The sequence below is a fragment of the Bos mutus genome, chromosome 2, assembly GCF_027580195.1.
Source record: "Bos mutus isolate GX-2022 chromosome 2, NWIPB_WYAK_1.1, whole genome shotgun sequence".
NCBI lineage: Eukaryota > Metazoa > Chordata > Mammalia > Artiodactyla > Bovidae > Bos > Bos mutus.
Window position 1 is genome coordinate 129,325,678 of NC_091618.1, and position 26,024 is coordinate 129,351,701.

A 26,024-nucleotide genomic window follows, 5' to 3' on the forward strand; every position below is an offset into this window, starting at 1 on the left:
ACAACTGCATACATAAGTTAAGGACAACCACTTTCTAAGACAATTTTTGAAAGTAACTATTTCAAGAAGTTTGCAATGCACTTTTATCCTAGTGAAATGCAATAAGGAAAATGTTCAAACAGGAAGATATGTAATAACTTCCATAGAGCTTAGGTGAAGAACTGGAAAAAAGTACTTGAACTTTGCACCTCTCATTTGTCCATTCTTTAGATAAAATACTTGCTGTCTTTTGGACTTGGAAAATGTAAACAAGTACCCATATAAGGGATAAAATTTGTTTAGCTTTCAAAGTGTGACTAAATGTAACCAGTTCAGACTTGTTTGTAATAAAAGTATATGTGTTGTCACAAGGTTCTAACATTTCAACTCTATTCTTGAATTGCTATCTTGTAAAACAAAACTGTTCTGCTAGCAAAGATTACACTGAATGGTGGATCAAGAGGAAAAAAAAGGAGACATTATACATGGAAAAGCAATGCTTAACTGAAGTAATAAGAGTTTCAAGTAAGTGTCATTTGAGGAGAAAAAGGTAAAATTCAGTGGTCTTTTGTCTTGCTGAAAGGAATATCAGACTAAATCTCCTTCTCAATGACAATAAAATTAGACTTGGTAATTTGTATACCTATGTCACTTTTTAAAGTTTCTAACTTACTATGCTGCTAAGTCACTTCAGTCGTGTCCGACTCTGTGCGGCCCCGTAGACGGCAGCCCACCAGGCTTCCCAGTCCCTGGGATTCTCCAGGCAAGAACCCTGGAGTGGGTTGCCATTTCCTTCTCTAATTACTATATCAACACCCTTAATGCAAACATGACTTTAATAGAGCCCTCTGAATTTGAGGGGGGTGGGGAATATACATTGATTGACTGATCAAGCAACAGACAGACAGAATGATACAATCTTGGTGAATAAACCAAATGATATAACAAATTATTTTTCCAACTTTCATTAAAAAATTCTCTGGAAGTATACACTAAACTGTTCACAGTGGGTACTGGGGATTCGAGGAGCAGGGTAGGAAGAGAGGAATTGAGTAAAGTCTGTGCTGCTTCTTTTTTAAAATAGAAGCATATTATGTTTATACTTAAGACAAACTTTAAAAGTATTTTTAAATTAAATCGTCATTACCCTTTAACACAACTGTATAAACAACACATGGAATAAGGGACAGGGGGCAGAATTCTCACTGACATCAATGTGGCAGGTAACAAATGCATGGATTATTTGATCTTAAATGATCTCTAACAAAGGATGCCTAATCTCTTAATGTTTTTCACCATTGTTTGCCAAGTTCATTCTTGTTCTTTGTGCTCCACCAATTTTGTATATATATCTCCTTTTATCTGTACATTTTTCAAATACCATTCTCTTGCAAACAACTGTCCTCTTAAAGAAAAACTTTAAAAATGGCACCCCATGGGTGGCTCCTCAGTAGCCTACAGGTATACCTATTTTCAAATTAATTGCCAGAATTGAAGGATTTGGAGATGTCACACAAAATTTCAGAATCCCAGCTTCTCTTGAAAGATAAAAGATACGACTAGAGAGGCTCACATTCCGTGTTGCTTAGCTGTTTCTTTATCCTGGTTATGTGCTCGCCAGCTCGCATACCCTGTGACCTCCCCAAAAGCATGTTCAGGGCTTTAGCTCCCCTCTTGTATTGTTTTTTCTTAGGGTGAACAGGAAAGTTATTTCTTACTTATACCTTTTTCTTTCTTTAAGTGGGTCAGGGGGCAGGAAATGAAAGGAATATCAAGAAAGTCAGATGCCCCAAGAAAAAAAGGGAGAATAGGAGTATTTCTTCAGAAAATGAATATTTTTCCTATGCAAAGGAGGTCTATGTGGAAAGAATCAATTTTAATAACCATAAGAAGCCTCCATGGGAATTGTGGTGGTATGTGGTTTAGTCACTAAATTGTGTTCAACTCTTGTGACCCCCCATGGACTGTAGCCCACTAGGCTTCTCTGTCTGTGGGACTTCCCAGACAACAATACTGGAATGAATTACCATTTCATTCTTTGGGGGATCTTCCTGACCCAGGGATCAAACCTGGGTCTCCTGCATTGCCAGCAGATTCTTTACTGACGGAGCCAGAATTAAGAAAAAAAAATGATAATAATTTGTTTTTAAGTGGGAACAAATAAGTGATACTTTTGTGAAATGCAATTACATGTTAAATGTAAGACTGTTTTCACTTCACTCATTTGTATTACCTACTGACCCTGTAGGTATCTGAGTTTGTCTCCCTAGTTAGAAACATACCCAGAATAACACACATCATCCACCCAGCCCTAGTATGCCTGGGGGGCAGTACCCAGCAAAGGCTACCTTGTCCAGCAGTTATTTTCTCCATTTCCCTTCTCCTCCTGCTCTGAGCAACGCTCTGCAAAGATAAGGGCAGCAGCTATAAACATTTCTGTTAACTAACTCCACTTCCCTTCCTCTCACACAGTGCCGCTCTCACCAGGCCCACAGTCTGGCAAAATGCCCACATTGAGAGATGGGACCTTCCTTTGCTAAGATGGTTTTACTCAATTCACAAGGTCACAGGCCTTCAATTACAGCTACAAACACTCAGGGCAGACCTCCAACCGTAGCTCGACCCCTGCAGGAAGAAGTGGATGACCTGTTCAAGACAGTAGCCAGACCTAACAGAAACGTCTACTGTCTACTCAGAAGTCAGCAGCTGATCAGTAATTATGGGTGATGCCAGAAGTCGTCAAGCTCCCAATTTGGGGGGAAAAGAAAAGGAGTCTCTGATCAACCATGTTTTGAGTCAAATCTGCATCTCCAAGACCAATCAGTCTGGGACACAGATTGGTTGTTTAGCAAACATTTGCTGAATACAGAATGTGGCTCTACTCTCTCTGGCTTCTCAACAGGAATCTAACTCTCTGTTATTAGTTAGACCCGACTTCTAGTAATACTATTAATACTACCTCATCGTATAGTCCACAAAGTGCTTCTACAAGAAGTACCTTACTTGACTCATTCAGGGAAACTGTGATGTAGGTACAGCTGGTTTTATAATAACACTTCCAATTTACAGAAGAGAAAATAGAATTCAAGAGAGCTTAAAGTGACTTCTTCAAGGTCAAAGAATGAGTTCTGGGGCTCATGTTTACTATACTGTTATGCCAGCCACCATAAACTAGACATATGAGCAGGGAGATAACACTTAAAAGTGTGAATTATTACAACATTATAGATCTTTAGAGGGAAACAGATAGTATCTAAAACAGATGTTCTGTTAACAAAAGCAATATTAAACAACAAGGGAACACAACTCAGGAAAAAGAAGTCAAGATTTTTTTTAATGTTTTTATATAGAAATATTTTACAAAGATTTTACAACATGGCAAATCATTACATCATACTGTAGAAAGAAGAAAAAGATTAAACCTCAAGAAAAGAGAAAGTGCTCAGTGCAATGTATTGCAGTCTCCATGAAAGTGCATGAATGGTTAGGGCAAGGCATGCCACTGGCACTGGCATGCTGCAAAATGACTTGCAAAACAGCTTTGAAAAAATATATATATAAAAGGAGTTTTTCCCTCCATTTTTCTCAAAGACATTTGAAAGGGATACATTTATGAACAGTTTTGCTCTACGACTAGGTAAAAATAACTCCTGGGTACAAAACAGTAAAAGTAAAAACGTTCTACTGAGCATGTTAAAAGTAAACCAAATGATTTACAAAAACAAAACCTTTCCAAGTTTGGGCCTGCTTTCTACATTTAACTTGCCAACTCCCTCATGCTCCAAGACAGAGATCCTGAAGGACAGTGGCATGAGTTAAGTCTGGATCTTGACCTTCATGTGACTTTTAACTTCCAGTTTCTATGGCCAAACTGCTGGCACGTTTGAAGTCCTCATGCCTTCACTGTATTATAAATCTACCCTATAGCTTTGCTTTTACCTGTAGCTTACACAATAGCCATTTTATGAAGTGCTACATATGCTTAATACAATATTTTGCCCTAGCTGATAAGAAAAATACAAAGGTGCTCTCTAAAGTTAAACCATAAACCCTATTAAAGAATTCTAGTTAAGTATTTCATTCCTCCACATATATGTCAATGCCTTAACAGCAACAGGACCAACGAGGATAATACTGGTTATCCAACTTTAATTTTCAAACTTGGAAGAGAATTCGTTTTTATAGTATAACTGAGAATAAGATTTTTTTTTTAAGTAAATTAACTAGACTTGAACAAGAGTGTTAGGGCAAACTGACATATCTGAATTCTAGTACAGGTAATAAATATCTGCCAAAAAATAACTTAATTCACCTGACTAATCACTCTCCTATGGAAAATTTTACACTCTTATGAGAAATAGGGAAAATCAGTGTTACTCTTCTAGTCTCTGTATTTAAACTGAGTTTCTCTTTCTCTATTTTTTTTCTATCCTTAAATATAAGGGAAATTAACCAGCTCATTTCTCCTGGCTTGTTTCCTAACTAGCTTTTGGCCCTCAAGGCATAGCTATGGTCAAACCAGAGAGAGACACCCAGCAATTTACTGGAATTCTGAAGAACAAAATATGCACATGTGCTCTACATAATCTAGTAACAGGGGCAGCAACAGCTGAACTGTCTTACACATCAGAAGTATTAGCTTGATCTGCATCTGTAACTTCTTTATCATCATGACCACAGGCAAAAAGCTGGGAGCCCAGAGTTTTCTGGGCAAATCGGAAATACATGACGTGGCCCATTGCCACAAAGGAGACTGAAATCAACACGAGCAAGCCAAAAGCTTCAGGGTTCGGAGCCAGGATGACCATGATGAAGTGCAGAAGGTCAAGAAGATAGTTCATGGAGTTCTGTACACCATTTATAATGCCTCTTTCAGATTCAACAACATTTTCTTGCAGCAACTGTGTCACAGTTAAATCAAAGGACCAAAGACCTAAAATAAAAGATATTTCTTAGAAACTTAATTTTAACTTAGAGCCATACATTTCAGAACTATACATTAAATATCTGTTGACATATACAAAATACATACTTAACTCTATTACCTTAAAGTTACCATATGTATATTTATCATAGCTGAGTTTTAGAGAATTATTTTTCATTAATAAATACTGTGCTATTACTGGTTTCAAGAAATTGTTTTTACAGCCATAAGAAATAATTCTTTTCTGTGATTATTCATACTCTGAAGGCAAAACTCTGAAATCAGAGACATAATAAATCCTATTATAATTACTAGTATTTTTAAAGTTTAAAATGAACGGACCTGATATATTGTTAGGTTTAAAGTGTAAGGAAACTTTAAGCCATTAATACATTTACTGCTTCAGTCCTAAAGCCCCTACAATAAAGCTGTCTTGCTTTAATATTAATATCCTTAATAAATTAATGAACTGCTGTGTATCACAAGATAAATATGGTTTCATTTCAAGAACGAATTCAGACAGAGATAATTCATCAGTAGTCTATTAATGATTACTTAAACTTTCCTTTGTAAGAGGTTTTTACATTATGCTTCCTTTCAGGGCTATAAAAACCATTTGTTTGGCAAAGTATACAACAAAGAAACATCAGCTAGAGAAGACCTCTGAAGGATTTTTCTCTAACTATTGTGTCTTATTTTTTTAAATTTAAACCCCACTTTTTTTAACTTTATTGCATTGAACTATTTGCTAAATTACAGTCCTTTTGGTAGAGTTATAATAATAAAAAGGCTCTAAATTACTAAAAGTATAATTATTATTGATAATATCTTTTTAAAAATTAACTAAATTACATTAAAAGAGAAAGATATCCACTCAGTAAAAAGCTTCAAGCCCTAACCATGTTTTAGGAAAGTATATATACATACACACTCTACAAAATACAGATTCTTTCAAACTATAAAGTTAAATTTTCATAATAAATGACTGGATTATACGTAAGAATAAAGAGTGGATTTTGCTTAAATTAACATTCAGGGAATATTTTAGCCCAATTTCTGCTGAATTATCTGACCCTCCATTGCAAAAAGACACTTTAATTCATTAATATACAAAAGGAGACTTCTTACCGATTCTAGCAGCAATGACGCCTGCAAACAGCAGGCTGACAGAGATTATAGGCACGGATTTAGAACTCATCTCTGGGACAACACTAGCAGGAACAGACCCGTTTGACATGTGTGTATCAGTTGTAGAGATGATTTCAGGTATTTTTGTAGGTGTAACTGAAAGTGGTTCTGTTTGAATGAACCTAGTACGGATATCTTCAAAAGGTGAAACAGACAAGTCCAAGGGGCTTCCAGGCATGAACACGGAGATCACACACAAGATCAAACAGGAAAGCTGTGCGAGTCCTGAGATCAGACCAGTCCGAACCAGGCCACATCTTCGACGCAGCCATGTAAAAGCCACAGTTCCCATTATTCCAGTTATGGCTGATGCTCCCATCAAAATACTGAGGATGGACCCGCTCAGCCCCTGAGTGTAGGCGTACCCTGTAGTGATGCAGTCAAAGCCCAGGACAGTCATATAGAGGAAAGCAAGACCCATGCCCGCCAGAAACACAGACTGGTTGTAATAGGAGACCCATCCGTCTCGGAAAGTGCGGAAGGGCTCAGCCATCTGGGAGGCACAGCTTGGCTCTTGCTCATGTTCAAGTTCATGGATGTCAGGGTCTTTCTCACCCATTAGATGAGTTCCCTCCAGGGGTTTTGGCTCAGATTCTGTTAATAAAAGACATTATTATTTGAGGGAGGGGACATGGAAGAAAAAGCTAACTACCTTACTCAGTAATTTTCTTCTCCCCATTCCCTCACCTATGGAGGGCACACCCATGGACACCCTCGGCTACTACAATATAATATGTATTTTCTTGTACTCATCTAAGGATTTCAGCCAAGCAATAAACTCCAAGTACTTACATTATAAACAAAATACTATTGATACTTCTCCCCTCCCCATTCCCCCTCTCTCTCAGAATTATAATCCCACCAAAGTAAACAGCAGGAAAACTTAACAGATAAAATCTAATAATTTTCTGAGAAAAATACACAACCTTATGTCTGGGGCCCATTTAAGCTTCCATTTGCTCAGAAGCCTAACTTCCTCTTCTCTTCTTGAAAAATGCCCACCCTCATATCCTCACTCTCTTCCACTGTCCCACAAATGGCAGGCAACTCCCTTCTTTACAGACTTCTAGGAATTCTCTTCTCTTTCCCCCCAGTGTTCCTCCCATTACCATGCCCAACTCTGCCCATCCCCCAATTAATTGCCCCTCTGTGCCTGCTATTCACATTAAGAAAAAGGGCCAGAGGTCCCATTCCAACCCCTTGAGGTTCAACCCAGATTTGTTCCACAGATCCTCAAAAGACTGGGTTTTAACTTATTACCATGTTGATATAGTTAACCTCATGCAGACCATCAATAATAACTAAACCTGACATAAATTCAAATTTATTTTGGTCTCAACCAACATACAAGATCTGCAAATAAAATCAAAATAAGATCAAAATAAAGGGATCGAACATTTTGTTGAGTTTACCTTTGTATAAATTCAGTCGTTTCAACTCAGTTTCCTCTTTAGGAGGAGCCTTCACAGCTAGAGCAGGGGTTTTCTGGTAAACCTTCCAGAGCAGAAAGTATTCCACACACATGGATACCAAATTCCATGCCGAAATGAAACCACAGCCAATGACTGTAGAGCCAAATGTCATAATCTGGCCAACAGCCATGGGGGCCAAGATGTTGGTTAACTGGTCAATCCTTCGTATTGTAGCATTCATATCTACAGAGATAGGTGAAAAAGGCAGGTAAGTGTGCAAATCTATCAAAGAGAGACTGCCCACGTACATAACGCAACTCATAAACCAAGTGTATTGATTCCTAAGATGTAAATTTCTAAAAGCACTCTGCAAGCAAACTATTTTGTTAGAAAACCAATTGCTGTTTGGAGCAAGTCACATTAAACTTGCCTCAAAAATCATGATTCTCTAGGATTATGTAAGTTAGTCTAACATCAGCTTTTTTAAAATGAATTCAATAGTAACTCTATATTCATTTACCTCAACAAGCATTTATTAAATGCTTATCATGAGTTAGGCTATGACAAAAAATGAATACGCTTCCCATCTTCATGAAGTTTATACTCACATGGGAAAACAAAGACAGTCAACAAGCATATAAATACACAGCAAGTCAGATGTTCATTAAAGACTAGAGTGAAAAATAATGCAAAAGAAGGGCATAGAGAGTGCTCAGGGGAAGGGGGAAACTTCAGTCCTATATATGGCAAGGTCAGGGAAGAACTCACGGAAAAAAAGAGAACATCATAGCAAAGGCATGAAGCAGTAGGAGGTAAAAGAGTGAGTCCTGTGGGTATTAGGGAAAAGACGATCGCAGGCCAAGGCAAGTGCAAAAATCCTGGAACAGGAGGAGCATGCCCACAGGAACAGTGAGGACAGTAAGACTGCAGCAGAATGAGGAAGGGAGAGGATAAGAGATGAGGTCAGAAAGGGACGGACTGGCCCAATCATGCAGGATCTTACCCCACTACTTGGAAATCAATTTTTATGCCGGATGACTCAGGAAACCTTTCGAAGCTAATGAACAGAGAGGTGGTACCACATGACTTGTATTTTTAAAGGTTCATTTTGGCTGCTGTGATAAGAAAACAGCGTGCAGTGTGTGTGTGTGTGCGTGGGTCAGGTTGGGGTGTAGACAACAGTGGAGCCAAGGAGACAGGTGGGAGACGACGGAGAGGGAGCAAGACAGTAAGAGTGGAAACAGAGAAACAGACGCTGGATATAATCTAAAGGAGAATCAGGAAGACTTGAAACAGACTAGATATGGTATGCGAGAGAAAGAGAGGAATTACAGATGACTCTAAAGTTTTCATACTGAGCAACAATTGGAAGGACAGAGTTTCCACTTACCGAGAAAGGGAAGACTTCAGAAGAATCAGGTTTGGACAAAAGAATAAGCATTTGCTTCTAGAGATGTTGATTTCTCTAAGTCGACTGACATTCAAGAGGCTCTGTCAAGCAGACAATTAAACATACAGGTCTGGAGTCCAGAGAAGAAGTAGGTACCAGATCTGTGAGTCACCACCAGCTGCTTGATTTTTAAACCAAAGACACTGGAGGTGACCGAGAGAGTGAGTATTAGACTGATAAGGTCTGAGGACTGAGTCTATATTCAGAGGTCAGGAAGATGAAGAGGAACGAGCAAAAGAGGAGAAAAACCAGGAGAGTGTAGTGTCCTAAGCCAAGAGGGAGCAATGTTTCAAAGAGGAGGAAGTGATCAATTGGCAATCAATGCCGTTAAGTCAAGAAAGATGAGCACTGAGAAGCATCTCTAGACAGGTCACATGGAAGGTTCTGAGGACCTTAAAAAGAATAGTTCTGGTGAGCAATAAGGGCAAATGCCTCATTGAAGCTGGTTAAAGAGGTTGGTGCCAACTCCAGGGGACACCATTTCTATCATATTCTAAGTGAGTGGCACCATCCAGCTTCACAATGTGAAAGTTGCCCCCGCGCCCCCCCCCCCACCCAGCCCCGGTATTATGGAAAGCAAGGCCCCAACCAAGCATAGGAATTGGAAAGAGTGAACACAGATATTTCTTTTGGTTAAGTTTTGTTCAAAAGGAGAATAAAGAAATGGGAGTGATAGAGGGGGTAAAGAAGGGCATTTTTAAGATAAGCAAAGTTACAGCATGTTTATATGCTAATGTGAATGATTCAGTAGATGAGAAAGGACAGAATTGAGTCTACTGCACAAGCTGCAGAGCTGTTCTTAGATAGGACCACAAGCAATTCAAGAGTGTAGGTCATGTGAACGGCTGTAGGTACAAGTGGGAAGAGAGACGTGAAGATGGGAGCACGTGAAAATTCTCTTCTCATTTTCCCACTTTCTCAGTAGAATGCAAGACAAGGTCATCAGCGAAAGTGAGGATGGGAGAGGCGGTACTGAATGTATGAGGAAAAAGTGAGACACAGTCCTTTAGGACAGTGGGAGGAGGGAGGGGCCAGAGGCAATTGTATGATCACACAGCAGCATGAAAGGGCTGGCTTGAACCCAGTGGTCATGAACTTTAAGCGAGAGCAGTGAGCAAAATTGTGCATTTTTTTTTTCACCAGCCATGTGCTACCATGGAGAGTTGGATTTAAGCAGGATCTTAGGAAAGGAAAAGAACAAAAGAAGAGGAGGCCAAGTGAGCTGAGGGTATATACTAGGAGGTGTTCATATGGTTGGAACCACTGAGTTTGGAATTTAAACTGGGTAAGGAGAGGAGACCAGAGAAGGCAATGGCACCCCACTCCAGTACTCTTGCCTGGAAAATCCCATGGACGGAGGAGCCAGGTAGGCTGCAGTCCATGGGGTCGCTAAGAGTCGGACACAACTGAGCGACTTCACTTTCACCTTTCACTTTCATGAATTGGAGAAGGAAATGGCAACCCACTCCAATGTTCTTGCCTGGAGAATCCCAGGGATGGCAGAGCCTGGCGGACTGCCGTCTATGGGGTTGCACAGAGTCGGGCACGACTGAAGCGACTTAGCAGCAGCAGCAGCAGCAAGGAGAGGAGACAAGAGAGGGTCACGAGCAGTGGAAAGGCACTGGAATCCATGACTTGTAGGTGCCAATGAGGCTGGAGCACTGCTGTGGCTGGGGAACCAGGAGGAGGGAGCTGATAAGGCAGGAGGTATAGTTCAAGTCTTGGATGCCAAAGATTGAGATTAGGGAAGGGGAGGGTTTCGCAGTGATAACAAGGTCTTTGGGTATGACCATGGGAACATACAGCTGAGTTAGGGTGGAGGACGAGATGCATAAAGGAGAGGAAATCAAGAAAATAACCTACTTTCTCATTTTCTATCTCACAGAGTGAAAACTGAGAAAGTTCTTATCAATCACGTGGGGCACCTTGGAAAAGCATTATGTGACTAATAGGCACATTAACAGAAAACTGTCATTATTCTTTCTCGCACTCTTCCTGGTCCTCAACTGCCTTCCAGTTAGTCCTATGCATGCAGAACACCTGCATGATAACAGGAGAACTTTGACATATTTCACCTTTCACTTGAGAAGCAAAGGCAGTTTTCATCGATCTTATACATAACCAATTTTGCAGAGGCCTCATTAACTTCCATCTGCCCCTGCTAATAATTTCCTAACATGGAAACGTAGGATTGCTCCTAATAACTCAATAACTTGAATTCAAAAATCAAATACTAATGAAAACATACACTTGGATCTGAAGGCCTCAGAACAACAATGAAATTTAACTAAAATGATTTGTTACTTTTTTACTACCTCCCTTTTCAAGTGCTCATGAAACTTCCTAATGCCACCAATTTCTTTTCTTTATTATCAAAATTTAGAAACTTCTATCTAAGGAAGCTAATAATGTTTAGATGTAATGTAGTATCAGAAAAGAGATTTCATTTTTCTGAAGTAGAATTAATTAAATAATTTTTGAAACAGACCTAACCATTTTACTGGTAACAGGCTAGAGAAGAACTGGTCCTCTCAATGTGCAAACATACTCTTTTTCACAGGCGTGTATTGATTCTTATGCAAACACACAAAAGTGTGCTCATTTAATTTCAATTAACTGTTTTCAGCTGCAGCTGTGACAGAGCAGGACATCAGTAACTACTTGCTGTTATAAAGGGTATATATCTCATAGAATAATAAAGAACAGATTTGCTGAGCAAACAGCACCTCGCAGGTTTGTTTGTCTACCTCAAATATGAAATCAATTTTCAGTCAATGGAGTTCAAACAAGAAATGTATCTACCTTACTTGATCAAGCCAACCAGCAGATGTTTCTCTGGAATGATGGACAAGAAAAATCTCAGACACTATGAACAAAAAGTGATTAGCAAAGGAAATGAAGAAGGAAATAAAACAACCGATGGAATAAAAAGTCAGGGAAAGGAAGTGAGTTTCAAACAGATTTGACAGGCTAAGGGTCATGGCTCAAGAGAAGGCTTTAATTAGACACTAACTAAATAAAGTACTTAGACAAATTAGTTGACAGATTAATTAACAGTATGTATGTGGGAAAAGAGTACCTTTTCTGGAGCTGTCTAAACTGGATGGTAACAACTATATTTTGACCTGATGCACCGAAATTATAAAACTTTTCAACCTTCCAGGGAACATCTCTCTTGTTCTTTACCCTCAGTGATAAAACTTCCACTTTCATAAACTACTCTGAAAACAAGAAACACTGGGATGTGGGATTGGGAACAATTAGCTTCCAGCTGACAACCCTCCCTCTTAATGGGCACACTCTTACCCCATCACATACACTTATACACACACACACACACGTGTGCGATGCACATGCGTTCAGTTGGTCCTGCCCAGTCTCCCACTTGGTTTCTAACAGTCTTTGCCAGCAACCTCAAAGATCGGCCTGCATGAACATAAATTACTCCTGCCTGGAACAGATGTGCGTCTGTGCACAGAGACACAAAACCAGAGGTAGCACAGGCGGCAGGTGGAGTCCCCTCCTAGTGTACTTTTCCCCTTTCTCTTCTATTTTTCCTTTACCCTCCTCTTTTTTTATCTTTTCTGTATCTCTGACTTACAGCAGGAATAGTACCAAAATCCATGGTGAGAGCCTTGCTGATCCCCAGCATGGAATAATTATCTGCTCCTATTTTGAAGGACCGTTTTTAATTAGTTTTTAAACAAATATGGAGGTCAAAACTTGAGGAAAAACAACACGGAGAGCTTCTTTAGGCTCTATCCTGTACTTGCAGCTGAATTTGAAACAGCACCACTTCCTAAACTAATCCACAGTGGACAAGAGTTCAACAGGCAGCTTCCTTCCTTTTTTAAACTCGAGAAACTCCAGAAAAGGGAAAGGGAAAGGGAAGTCGCTCAGTCGTGTCTGACTCTTAGCAACCCCATGGACTGCAGCCTACCAGGCTCCTCCGTCCATGGGATTTTCCAGGCAAGAGTACTGGAGTGGGGCGCCAGAAAATAGACCGGTTAGCCCAGATTCTTCCATTACGCAATAATTCCGCAAATAAAGAAAGACAGCTGAGAAGCGGCCAGTCGTATTTTTGTTGTTTTCCTGGAATATCACTTTATAGTCAGAAAGGTCCCAGAAAGTTACATGGGATCTTTGCTTTGTTATTTATTTATTTATTTATGTAGATATTCAGCACAAATGAACCATGAACTTCCTGATGTTCAAGCTGGTTTTAGAAAAGGCAGAAGAACCAGAGATCAAATTGCCAACATCCGCTAGATCATAGAAAAATCAAGAGAGTTCCAGAAAAACATCTATTTCTGCTTTATTGACTATGCCAAAGCTTTTGACTGTGTGGATCACAATAAACTGTGGAAAATTCTGAAAGAGATGGGAATACCAGACCACCCGACCTGCCTCTTGAGAAATTTGTATGCAGGTCAGGAAGCAACAGTTGGAACTGGACATAGAACAACAGACTGGTTCCAAACAGGAAAAGGAGTACGTCAAGGCTGTATATTGTCACCCTGCTTATTTAACTTATATGCAGAGTACATCATAAGAAATGCTGGGCTGGAAGAAACACAAGCTGGAATCAAGATTGCCGGGAGAAATATCAATAACCTCAGATATGCAGATGACACCACTCTTATGGCAGAAAGTGAAGAGGAACTCAAAAGCCTCTTGATGACAGTGAAAGTGGAAAGTGAAAAAGTTGGCTTAAAGCTCAACATTCAGAAAACAAAGATCATGGCATCTGGTCCCACCACTTCATGGGAAATAGATGGGGAAACAGTGGAAACAGTGTCAGACTTTATTTTTCTGGGCTCCAAAATCACTACAGATGGTGACTGCAGCCATGAAATTAAAAGACACTTACTCCTTGGAAGGAAAGTTATGACCAACCTAGATAGCATATTCAAAAGCAGAGACATTACTTTGCCAACAAAGGTCCGTCTAGTCAAGGCTATGGTTTTTCCTGTGGTCATGTATGGATGTGAGAGTTGGACTGTGAAGAAGGCTGAGTGCCAAAGAATTGATGCTTTTGAACTGTGGGGTTGGAGAAGACTCTTGAGAGTCCCTTGGACTGCAAGGAGATCCAACCAGTCCATTCTGAAGGAGATCAGCCCTGGGATTTCTTTGGAAGGAATGATGCTAAAGCTGAAACTCCAGTACTTTGGCCACCTCATGCAAAGAGTTGATTCATTGGAAAAGACCCTGATGCTGGGAGGGATTGGGGGCAGGAGGAGAAGGGGACGACAGAGGATGAGATGGCTGGATGGCATCACTGACTCGATGGACGTGAGTCTCGGTGAACTCCGGGAGTTGGTGATGGACAGGGAGGCCTGGCGTGCTGCGATTCATGGGGTCGCAAAGAGTCGGACATGACTGAGTGACCGATCTGATCTGATGTGAAAGATTCTGAGTAACTTTCTCTTTACTCGGGGCTTTTTGTTTTTTTTTCCCAATTATAGACTCTACACACTTCACAGAGTCAGCATGAGTTAAGAAATTCAGATATGAGAAAGAAAATCATCTTAAAAACTAACTTTTCCCCCAAATACATTTCAACAGATATATGTGATCTATTTTTAAAACATATCCTTTCGTACCCTTTGAATTTCAGAACATGGACATACGTTACATCCTTAAAACAACACACTAAAAGAGAAAGAAAATAACAGGGAAAAATACCCTAAAAAGGACAAAATCTTATCTTTTAATTCTATGTGACAAAAAGAGATATGGAATTATTTCCTATTAGTAAATGATCATAGGAAGAAAAATCAATGAGAATCACTACGTTAGCTCCAGAGAGAATTTTCTGCAATACAGGCTTTCCTGTGCTAAATTCATCTTCCATACTCACTGACCTCTAAAATCACCGTGGTATCTCTATCTGAAGCAGTGTTATTACTGCTATCACAAAGTGATGACTTAAGCAAATCCTTCTTTTTCTTCATGTAGACCTTTCACAGATTTTGTTCCCTTTCTCTCAACTTTTTTTTTTAAACCACATGTCTAGTCAAACAAAGTTGCTTGCTAACCCCAGCCTCTGTGTCCTGGGACAAGCCACTAAAGTGATCGGGAATGGTCTTGTCAGTCAGGGTGGTTGGCAATGAGTTTGTGATACCCATTAATCTCAGTGACTAGCAGAGCTGACCCAGCTGACCTGATGGGTAAATAAGTGCACATTCCTCCTTTACTCGGCGCGATTTCAATCCATCTGTGTCTGGGTGCTCTATGCAGTAGGAGGTAAGTAGGGAATATTGAGTAAGTAGGTTACTCTAAGCCCAGGTGTTACTGATGTAATGGATATACTGCTCTGTAAGCACCCTTCAGCCTTTGTTTGCCCTCCTGTACATTTCCAATGGACAACTAAAATGCAAGCTTTGTAAGACCTACATTCTATCCTCTACTTCTTTAGTGTTCATAACAGCAGTTACAGTGCATCATACATAATGTAATAAAAGTTATCAACTATAACTTTAAAGTTGAAGGAATTAACTTCTAGAGTCTATCCTAGAATTGTGTGTGTGTGTGCTGCATATTCAGTCATGTTCGACTCTTCGCCACCCCATGGGCTGTTGTGTTCCAGGCTCCTCTGTCCACGGAGTTTCCCGGGCAAGAATACTGGAGCAGATTGCCATTTCCTTCTGCAGGGGATACTCCTGACCAGGAATTGAACCCACATCTCTCGCATCTCCCGCATTGGTAGGAGGGTTCTTTACCAGCTGAGCCACATATTTGTTTCTATTTGTTTGGATAAAAGTAATATCCACAATATGACCAATAGGTACTGGTAATAATAACCATAGTATAATGATAAAATTCATGTCAGATATTCACTGTTTTAAGTATTAGAAAGAAAAAGCTCAAAAGAAATATTCTTCTATTTGCCAGGTTTTCATAGAATAAAAGAGAAGGTCACTAGCCTATAAATTAGCTTCTTAACAGTGAGATACATCTTTGTGCTAAGATTGATAATGTAAGAAAAAGACTATTCTTTCAGTTTATTATTCCTTAAAATTACTCATAAAAAAAGGCTTAAGCCTCAGTTATTACCACTGATTTAAAGTGAATCCTAATATAAACCATTTGGTAGAAAGAGAAAAGCAAATTACCTGCTAATCTGCCTCTGTCTCCTCCTGCAACAACCACAATCCAATCCCTTTGGATTGTGATTGCAGTAGCAGTACTGGCCAAGTTTGCAATATTTGCAATCGTGATGATCAAGATATAGCATGAAGTCTAAGGAATTACAGGAAAAACATTAAAATGTCAGTGTTACTACACTGTACCGACTGGTCTTTGGTAGCATAATAAAATTTTTATTTTAACTTAATTTCATAAATTATAAAAAAAATCATCTTACTTGTAGACATGAAACTATAAGATAGCAGTGGTCAAGTTAAAGGGCATAATATCTTTCTAATCCATATCTTCTGTGGTACAAAAACATATTGAGTGCTTGGTCACATCTGACTCTTTGTGACCCATGGACTGTAGTCTGCCAGGCTCCTCTGTCCATGGACTTCTCCAGGCAAGAATACTGACATGGGTTGCCATTTCCTACTTCAGGGGATCTTCCCAACCCAGGGATCAAAGCACATCTGCGTTTCCTGCTTTGGCAAGTGGATACTTTGCCAATGAGCTACCTGGGAAGCCCCATCCGTAGTATACATGATACAAAAGAGTCATATGCACATTTATATGACCTAGTTATCACAGTGTTAACCTCAGGGTAGTTTTTAATTCCTCCCATAAATATGTCCTTTGGAAGAAACATTGAAGGGGAAGTGAAAAGTCTTGCATTCAAATCAGTGTTCTGACATTTTCCAGTTGCATGACCACAGGCAATCAGCTAACATCACCTTGCCTCATTTTTTCATCAACAAAATAAAGGGAATAGAGTAGAAGATTTCTTGTCCATCTAGCTTTGGAACTCTACAATATCAATTCAAATATACCTAAGATTTACTAGTGACACCAAATGTATTGTTTTCCACTACACCCATTTCTGTGCTCTTTTCTGTCAAGCTATCATGAGATTAAAGTGTGAGAAGTTATCTACTCACGTCCTCAAATACAAATACCAATTATTATTGGAGGACCACAATCATGACTGATTTATATATATGGATAACATTTCTTACATGGTGTGAACAAATTATAGGTTAATACTAATGATCTGAAAGCTAGCAACTGGATTATGTAATAAACTCTTTGAACTGCCATTAAAACAAAAAGGGAAAAAAAACCAATAGAACAAAATTTAAATTCAAACAACACATAATGAATGCCTGTTATGGGCAAAAAAAACCCAAACAAAGTGGTAGGGGATATTAAAGTAACATGGATCACAGCCTTGTCTAACTCAACAAAACTATGAGATTAAAATTAACCGGGCTTATTTGCAAAAGACATTCCCTATCAGTTTTCCTCTTTTATCACTAACAGATACATCAATTTTCTGCCATCAAAAATCTTGTTGAGAACTTACAAGAACCCATCCATGGTACATAGTCAGAAGCTCGTTCTTATGTAGGAAAACCATCATCAGGATGATTCCACACAGGATGACCGAAACATTCTGGATCACCAGTGAAGTCTGGGCCACTACACAGAAGGAGAAACAAAGTGTTCACACACCAAAGCATCTCAACGGAGCTGTCTTCATCCATGCATCACTGTTCTACTGTATAAATGCATATGCAAATTACAAGAAATGAAAACATTCCTACCTGAACTATTTCTAGCAGGACCCAGCATATCACGTCAGACCAGTAAAACTTGCAGACAGAATAAAGAAGTACTTCTCATTTTCCCTGATAAAGCCATTCATAACGACCGTATTTTCATTTATTTTCTTGAAAGTATACTGTCATAAACAGAACTATATTAGATAAACAAGACCCACGTCTCAGCCCTTTGTAGCTTAGGCAAAACTAAGAACGTGGAAGAAGCTAAGGAAGAGGTCATGAAATTCATAACCTCCTAGATGGCGGGCTGAATTTGATAAGATGGTACGGATGAGTAGGAAAGACATATAAAAAATTGCCAAGAATAAGGCAGCAGTGTGTTCCTTTTAGAACACTAAAGCTATTTGCTTTGCTATGAAATTCTAAACTACACCTTTCCTCAGAGAAAATGCCAACTTTCTGAGAGTGAGGCATCCGAGTAGACAAAGAGCTGACACAAGCATGGGTCAGGATACCAGGAAAGGACACCATGGAGTCTTTCCTTTGCCGCTCACTACACAGATGATCTAGGGCAGCATACTTAAACTCTTGTGTCTGTGTCTATAAAGTGAGGATATAATACACATCTATCTGCCTTCCTTACTTTATGGGGTCATTATGATGCTCAAATAAAATACTCATGAAAGCACTCTGAAAAACACAGAGGGCTGTATATGAAAGGTATGATTATAGCTCTTGCCTTTAAGGACAGTAAAGCTCATTCTGGCTTAGAAGGTTATATCAAAGCCTCGAGACAAAACAAACTCCTTTCTGAAATTAGTTTGAAATAAAATCCCAACATATAAGTCATCCTTTTATTGTACAAGGCTTAAATACCAACTGAATGAGATTTTTGGCTTTCAGAACCCCACAGACCACAGGAAGGGTACACAAATGAACAGATAATTGTAAGAGCATAAGTGAGATAGTAACTAAGCTGTAATGAGAGTGCAGAAAAAACAGTGTCTCTAGCTAACTCAGCCTAGAGACATCAAAGATTTTCATGGAGGCAGACACATGAGTTGATTACATCGGGTAAGTGCAAGATTGCTATCCCACCGAACTCCTCTTCATCCAACTCAACATTCTTTCCTAACTTACAATTTCAGTGTTCAACAATCATAAGATTAAAGGTCTCTACATATAACATTCCCATGCCCCTATGTATAATGATGTAAATAACTGGGAATTTTTTTTCTAGGATACAAAACCTTTTTTTATATGTTCTTTGGTCTGTTGATTCTCAAAATAAAATAATGTCCATCTTGGCCATTTTACTAATAGCATCAAGTCCTAGAATTTGATAATCCAGTTGCTCTTTAACCAAGGGCAGTCATCCTGCATTGAAAGAAACAGATACCTCAATCTTTCCCCAATGACTAAGACAGACATGGCCAGGTCTTAGCATTATCAACTGAATAATTCTGGGAAATTCTGCCCTGAATTATTATCCAAATTGCCCTTATATTCTGAATAACTGAACTGTTCTCTTTCTTATACAATACTTAATGATTTCAGGATTAATGCTCTAGATTAATGTCAGTATACTATCATTTCTTCTTTTTTCTTAAAAAATTAATAATTCAGCTGTGATCAGATACTCTTTTTTAAACCCATTGTTTCCATTTCCCCTAAACACCCGCCTATATGAAACACAGTACCCCAGAAAACAGATGTTAAAGCTGTCCCAGAAACATTATATTAAGTGAACTCCAATGCAAGTCCTGGTTAAAAAGATGCCAGAGTTAAGTAAACTTTTAATGTTTAACATGGTTCACAGAAAAGTGCTATGATGTTAATCATTAACATTTGTAATTTATGAACAGCCAAAAAAGATACCTCCCCAAATCTGTAAACTCAATATCCTGATATCCCATGTTTCTGCGGGAGTCCCAGGACCCTCCAAGCAGGGGTGCTGCCCCTGAGCACCCTACCACCCAGGCAGGGGCTGCAGAGGTTCAGTGGGTGAGTCCCAGTGGCTTCTCTCTAGGGCAGGCACTGGTCCCATGAACACAGAGGCTCCCATGACACCACTCACCTTTCAGTCTGGCATTCTTATCCACCCAGTCGCCAATGATGGCTCCTAGGACCAGCACCGAGCCTGCCACCACCAGCCCGTAGACTGCCGTCAAGAGCAGGCTGTTCCCGTAGAGCTCCACCAGGAACACAGACACTGCGAAGTGCCACATCCGGTCCCCCTGGAAACAGGACAGGAGAAAAGGTGCTGACAGATTCGGGCGGTGGGGATTTCTAGCCAGTTACACTCAAAAAATCGTTTCCCTAACAAAAGAGCATTTTCCGACTCTATCAGGAGATTTTCAAAGTCAACAATTCCTCTATGGATTGAACGTGGTCAGGTGTTAAAACTGTTCATCCAGGCACAGCGGAAAATATTCCTGCCCAATGACTAAGTAAACCTGAGAGAAAAAGCATATTAATGAAACAAACATACTTATCATTCCAGAAAAGCATACAGTTTCCAAGTTCAAGAAGGTTTTTTTGAGATAAAACCTGTTCCCTTTTTTTTAATCAGGTTTCTAGCCAGGCCTGGGATTGAGAGGCATAAAGGAGTTTGCTACTGAACCAGAATGAAACTACAGTATCGTAGTTTACAAACATCAGTATGCCTTGGATGTCAAGTAAAAGCTAGTTTCCCAACTTGTACATGGTAAGAATGCACTACATTACCTTTCAAGTTTCTTTTACCTGTAACATTCTAAAATCCATGTTCTACTTCAGAAATAAATTTCAAAGACATAAAACATCAGGACAATCAAAAAGATGAAGTTAATACTTTCAAATTCTGGCACCATATGAAGATGTCAGAAATAAATACATAAATAATTTAACTTTTTGACATAGATGAGTTTTAAAAGGAAAAAAAAAAAAACAGAAAAACTATTTCTCCTCTCCAGAGTATACAGGAAATGCTGGAATTCACTGCTGCAAAATGAGTAACAGAAACTTTTAAATGAGTTGAGCAAATTAATGTGTAAGAAGTCTAAAATGGACTTTATTATGAGTTTTTAGGCCCCACTGCTGACTTGTAAGGTTAACCTAAACCAGGACGATAATGTTCTATCATAACCTATCGCTATGAGGAATCACTACAGGAAAATAAATTCCCAGGCTAGCCTCCACAGTTACGGATTGGAAGTAGTACTACACTCCTAGTTCTTTCCAACGTCTTAACATCCTCTCAACAAATTTAGTGTATAAGGAGCAATGTATTATCCTGCTATGTCGTATGATTTTAAACATTTAATAAAGCCAAGACAACAATCTGATGCATCCCAAGTTAAATGGATGCGCATATTGTAGCAAACATTTACAATAAACTTCATATAGACCAGTATTTCTCAAACGGGGGTGAACCTCCAGGGATTGCTTAGCAATGTCTGGATCTATTTTGGGTTGTTACAACTGTGAGGGTGGGTTTACTACTGGCATCTACAGTCCCTACAACAAAGAATTAATCAGGCCAAGACATCAATAGTGCCAAGGTACAGAAGCTTTGGTGTAGAGGATTATGAACATTATTTAGAACCACAGCTCAAAGTTAACCTAAGAGTAGGGTCTTGAGGGATGGGGTGAACCAGGACGAGTAAACATCTGGAAACCAGTGGAAGCACCGTGTTTGAAAGACTGATTCTCACTTGATGGTCTGCGATGTGAGCTCTAGCACAAGCCTCAGCACAGGGCAAAAGCCCAGACTAGAAGCACAGCAAATAACTGTGGAATCAGCAAAGACATGGATGCGCAGTGAATCCTGGCTGTAAATGAGTACAGAGTAAGACTAATTCATCAACCATAATGTTCTGGTACATTAGATTTGTTACATGAATGTTCAAGAAGTTTGAGGTTTAATTAGAACCATAATTCATAGTTCTCATACAGCTTTTTAAAGTTTGCTTTGATAATGGAAAATTTCTTCCACTTAAGTAGGAATAACATTTCAAATACCATTATACTAAATGACTAAAAATATACGATACAGCTTGTTTGAAAACAATAAAAAGACAATTTTACATTAAGATAAAAATGTCAATAAGAGTAACAAATTAACCTATTTTCTTAACCTTTAACATGAGAAGTAAATTTATATTTGATTAGAAGAAAATGGGATGAGGAGAGCAGAGGTGCTTTATCCTAATCTCCATCCTCTAAAAAGATAAAAACACATAAATGCCTCAAATGATAGCCTGCCTCCATGAGAGAATTTATCATAAAGAGTAAGAAATATTATTCCTATTGCTTCTTTCTTTCCTTTCATACAGTTACTCCATTGAAGAATGGTTGACTTACTATGCTGTGCTGGTTTCTGGTGTACAGCATAGTGATTCAGTTACACATTCTTTTTCACGTTCTTTTCCATTATGGTTTATCACAGGATTTTGAATACAGTTCCCCGTGCTATACAGTAGGTGCTTCTTCCTTTCTTTGTTGTTTTACTTCTACATTTTTTCCAAAAGAATTTGTTTAGGTTTTTTTAAAGCAGGACTTTGAAACAAGTGCCACAAAAGTTTTCTCTCTTGCCTCCTCCTTGATGGAGAAGAATAAAACTTCTCCACTTGCTCCAATTTCCAAAGGCTCAGGCTTTAAGAAGTAACAGGCTCAATATTCACAAAGCCCAAGAATCAGGTAAAGTCTCTGTAAATATTGACCAAGCGAGCTCTAAGGCCCACCCATCCATTCTTTCCTAACCTCCATTTCCTGCCCTCCCACAAGCTCTCATCATACTTTGAGGAATTGTTTACATGTTCATCTACATCCAGTGCACTGAGCCAAAGGCCAAATGAATGTCATTATTGCACTGAATACTTTTTGAGAGGCTACTATGTACCCAACCACACTGCTGCTGCTGCTAAGTCGCTTCAGTCGCGTCCGACTCTGTGCGACCCCATAGACGGCAGCCCACCAGGCTCCGCCGTCCCTGGGATTCTCCAGGCAAGAACACTGGAGTGGGTTGCCATTTCCTTCTCCAATGCATGAAAGTGAAAAGTCAAAGTGAGATCACTCAGTTGTGTCTGACTCTTAGCTACCCCATGGACTGCAGCCCACCAGGCTCCTCCGTCCATGGGATTTTCCAGGCAAGAGTACTGGAGTGGGGTGCCATTGCCTTCTCCGAACCATACTGAAGGCACTAGAAATTCAGCAGTACACAAAAATCAAGATCTATGTTCATGCTGCTTGCATCCCAGTGAACAGAGACCTAAAGCAAACCCAGAGTAGGCCAGGTGGTATAAATGCTACATGGAAAAATAAAGTAGGGTGGGGCAGGAAGGTGGCATTTTGCATGAAGCATACCTATGAGTAGAAACCCAAGGAATTAAGAGCCGGCACCATGCAGACATCTGGCACATAAATGGAGACAGTCCATAGCATGATGCATAAGATAGTAACACTGGCCACCCTTTTTCAGTGCCTTACACTGTTAGTTATCTTTTTGTAATTAGATACATTGTTTAAAACCCATACCAAATTATTTCATAGGTTCCTTGAAAACAGGATTCGCTTCTTACCATATTTTGTATTCTGATAGCATAGAGTAAAATATATTGATCCACTGGCAGAAAGAAATGAAGTCAGAAACAAAAAGCATTCAACCTCAAACAAATCTAACCCAATATAACCTTCTACCCTAACACCTATATACTCAGTGTACAGGAAACCACGGGCAATGGATAGACAGATTTGTACACATATGCATACATATATTTTGTTGGAATAAAACCAGGCAAAGCGTCAAACAGGAGACAACACTCAAAAGGCAGAATTATCTAGCATTAGAGAGCATTCCTTTTTTGCACTCTTCTGCACCAAGAAGTGAAAATCCACTAAACCGTACATGGCTGTAATTGCTGTATCTTGTTTTAATCCAAGTTTCCCACAAGAACTCCTTTTGCTCAATTATCTTTAAGACTGGAGTAAGCATCTGTCATTTTTCTTGTGTTTTGTATGACAAAAAACAAATCCTCCTGGAACAATCACAGTTCCACTCTTTTGGCAAATCTGACCTGTCAACCTACTAACGAAAGGTCATATAAATCTAAAACTTGATCAGTATTTGGAAGTTAGGCACCTTCTTCCCCTAAGAGATAGGTCCAGATCACAAGATAAGAATTTCAGACACTTACGTCCATCACGTAACACTTTTTAAAAAAAATACTCAATACTACTGAATTAAATTGGAAGAATAATTTAATTGGATTTAAATTAATTAAGGGCAGTTTCACTCGATTTCTACTTAGAATCATCAGTTACCGGAAATGGAACTCAGGCCAAGTCTACTTTGTTTACATGTATTTGCAGAGTCATCCCTGTCTAAGCCTCTGGGGAGATAGAAGCTGGCCTTTCTAAAAAGCCATCTTTGAACTGCTCTTTCTTAAAGAGCTGATAACCTAGCTTAATAATTTCCCAAGGGCATGGGTACAGATTTCCTCATACTATAGTTTGCATTCATGTCTTAAGGATGATCCAATAGAAGTTTTCACTTTAAAAAGAAAATAGCATTCACAAAATTTATTCTCAAAATTCATTCTCCTTACTTACAGTTCTGTAAAACAGAAACTTATGGTTCTGTAACTATCACACATGACACATGAATAGAATATACTCAGATTTATTGCTTTAAACAATAAGACCAATTGTTTAAAAGATTTTAATCACCAAAGTGATTTAATAATCAAAAAGACATCTATCATCCTTCGGGGATTATTCTTTGAGGTCAGGGGGTGTTGGTGAAAGAACCCAGGCCCACGGAAACACTGGGACTCTTCCAAGACCATGTAAGAAGTCAGAGGGCGACTTAATCAGCTGCTCATTTTCACTGGATGATGGCTTTTAAGATAGACTGAGATGTCTCACATATATCTAGCTACAGATAACATTTGAAAAGACCAGAATTTTCATCTCTCAGATATTTGTTATTGGGGTCCATCATATTTACATTAATCTTAGAACTGCTATTTTTAGCCTATTAGTCACGCCATTATTCTACTGTATCTTCATAGTGTGGTATGCTGGAACTTATCTTAACAAAAGAAAATAAACAAACACCTTAAAATATGTAAAAGCAGAAAGTAATATCAATGAGACATTCATCCATTCTTGGTAGCAGATATTACCATTTATTAAGCCTTGTAAGGCAAAATACAATACAAGTAATGAAGATAATCCTGCCCTTTTTAATCCTGTCTTTGGATAGCTGTTGGTCTACATAAAGTATGATAACCTAACAATTAAGTAGCATTCACTAACACCTATGGGAAAACATCTTTGGTGAAAATAACTTAGAGCATGTGTGTTCAATTGATTTCTTCAGGTGCATGACAAAACTGGAAGGTGGCTTAATACAACTGGCCCAAATGAAAGGAAACAAGAAATTGTGCAAGTATGTTGTAAGAATTACTGTAGATCATCACTTACCCAAGTAGACAGAGAATGACCAAGGTAGAGAAGGAATTTTGCAGAGGTCAGGTAGTTTGCTAAGGATCCTGCAAAGATACACAGTGGGGAGATAAAAAGCGTAGTCACCTGAGTGAACTGAGGTTGGAATGTTCATTCATTTGCTCTTATTAAATACAATAATTAAAAATTGCTTTGTGGGGCAAACCATGTAGATTTCATCAAGTCACCTGGAAACTGGTGAGTAAATGAAAAGTTCAGCATGAGGTCAATTATTATTGGTCAATACCTGCAAAACTTCACATACAGTGAAGAAAGCTCTTGTTTCAACAGTCTTAAACTCCATTCTATTTTTAACAAGGCAATCCAAACTGTCCAGTCGATTCCATCCTCGTTTGTGTGCAAACTCCTTTCCCAAACCTTGAAATTCCTTTCTTCCTTAACCTCCACCAAAACATGAGTCAAAAGAGCTGCTAAGCACGCTGGTTAACAGCTGAGCCACATTCCTCCAAAACCTGCGTGGAGCTGCCGGTCTCCAACGAACCAGTTTCTACCCCAAGCGTGGGCTCTACTCACCACAGCATCCTCCCTGACGGCTCTGCTCTCTTGTCCTGGTCATGACACCCGACGCCCCCCGCTTGTTCTTCTGCTGTTCCTGCTGCTCCTGCTGAGGTGTTTGTCAACAGGAGTGCAAGAAACTGAAGAAAGCACCGCCGAAAATACAACAGCTCTGTGCAAAAAGCCTCTGACGACGACTATGATAAAAACAAAAAGGAAAACGGCCGGGGGTCTTCTTTTAGTCTTCCTTCCAAACTTAGCTAACACTGTAGCTGAAGTTGGAAAGGCAAAGCCTTATGGAAGCGGGTGGGAGGCTCAACAGGCCGTCCGAGGCGAGTTGGGAGCCCTGCGCCGCCGCCGCCGCCGCCGCCGCC

The 26,024-nt window shown here is 39.3% G+C and overlaps 1 protein-coding gene across 1 annotated transcript; it reads right to left on the reverse strand.

Moving 5' to 3' along the window:
- Window positions 1-3,286: 3,286 nt before the first annotated feature.
- SLC40A1 (solute carrier family 40 member 1) lies at window positions 3,287-26,024 on the reverse strand. The gene is made up of 8 exons (XM_005889537.2): window positions 25,669-26,024; window positions 25,114-25,181; window positions 19,724-19,883; window positions 17,448-17,563; window positions 16,069-16,195; window positions 7,504-7,746; window positions 6,032-6,685; window positions 3,287-4,912 (listed from the first exon to the last, which is right to left on the reverse strand). Exons 1-8 carry the CDS (start codon window positions 25,709-25,711, stop codon window positions 4,599-4,601), a joined length of 1,725 nt encoding a protein of 574 aa, XP_005889599.1. The 5' UTR covers window positions 25,712-26,024; the 3' UTR covers window positions 3,287-4,598.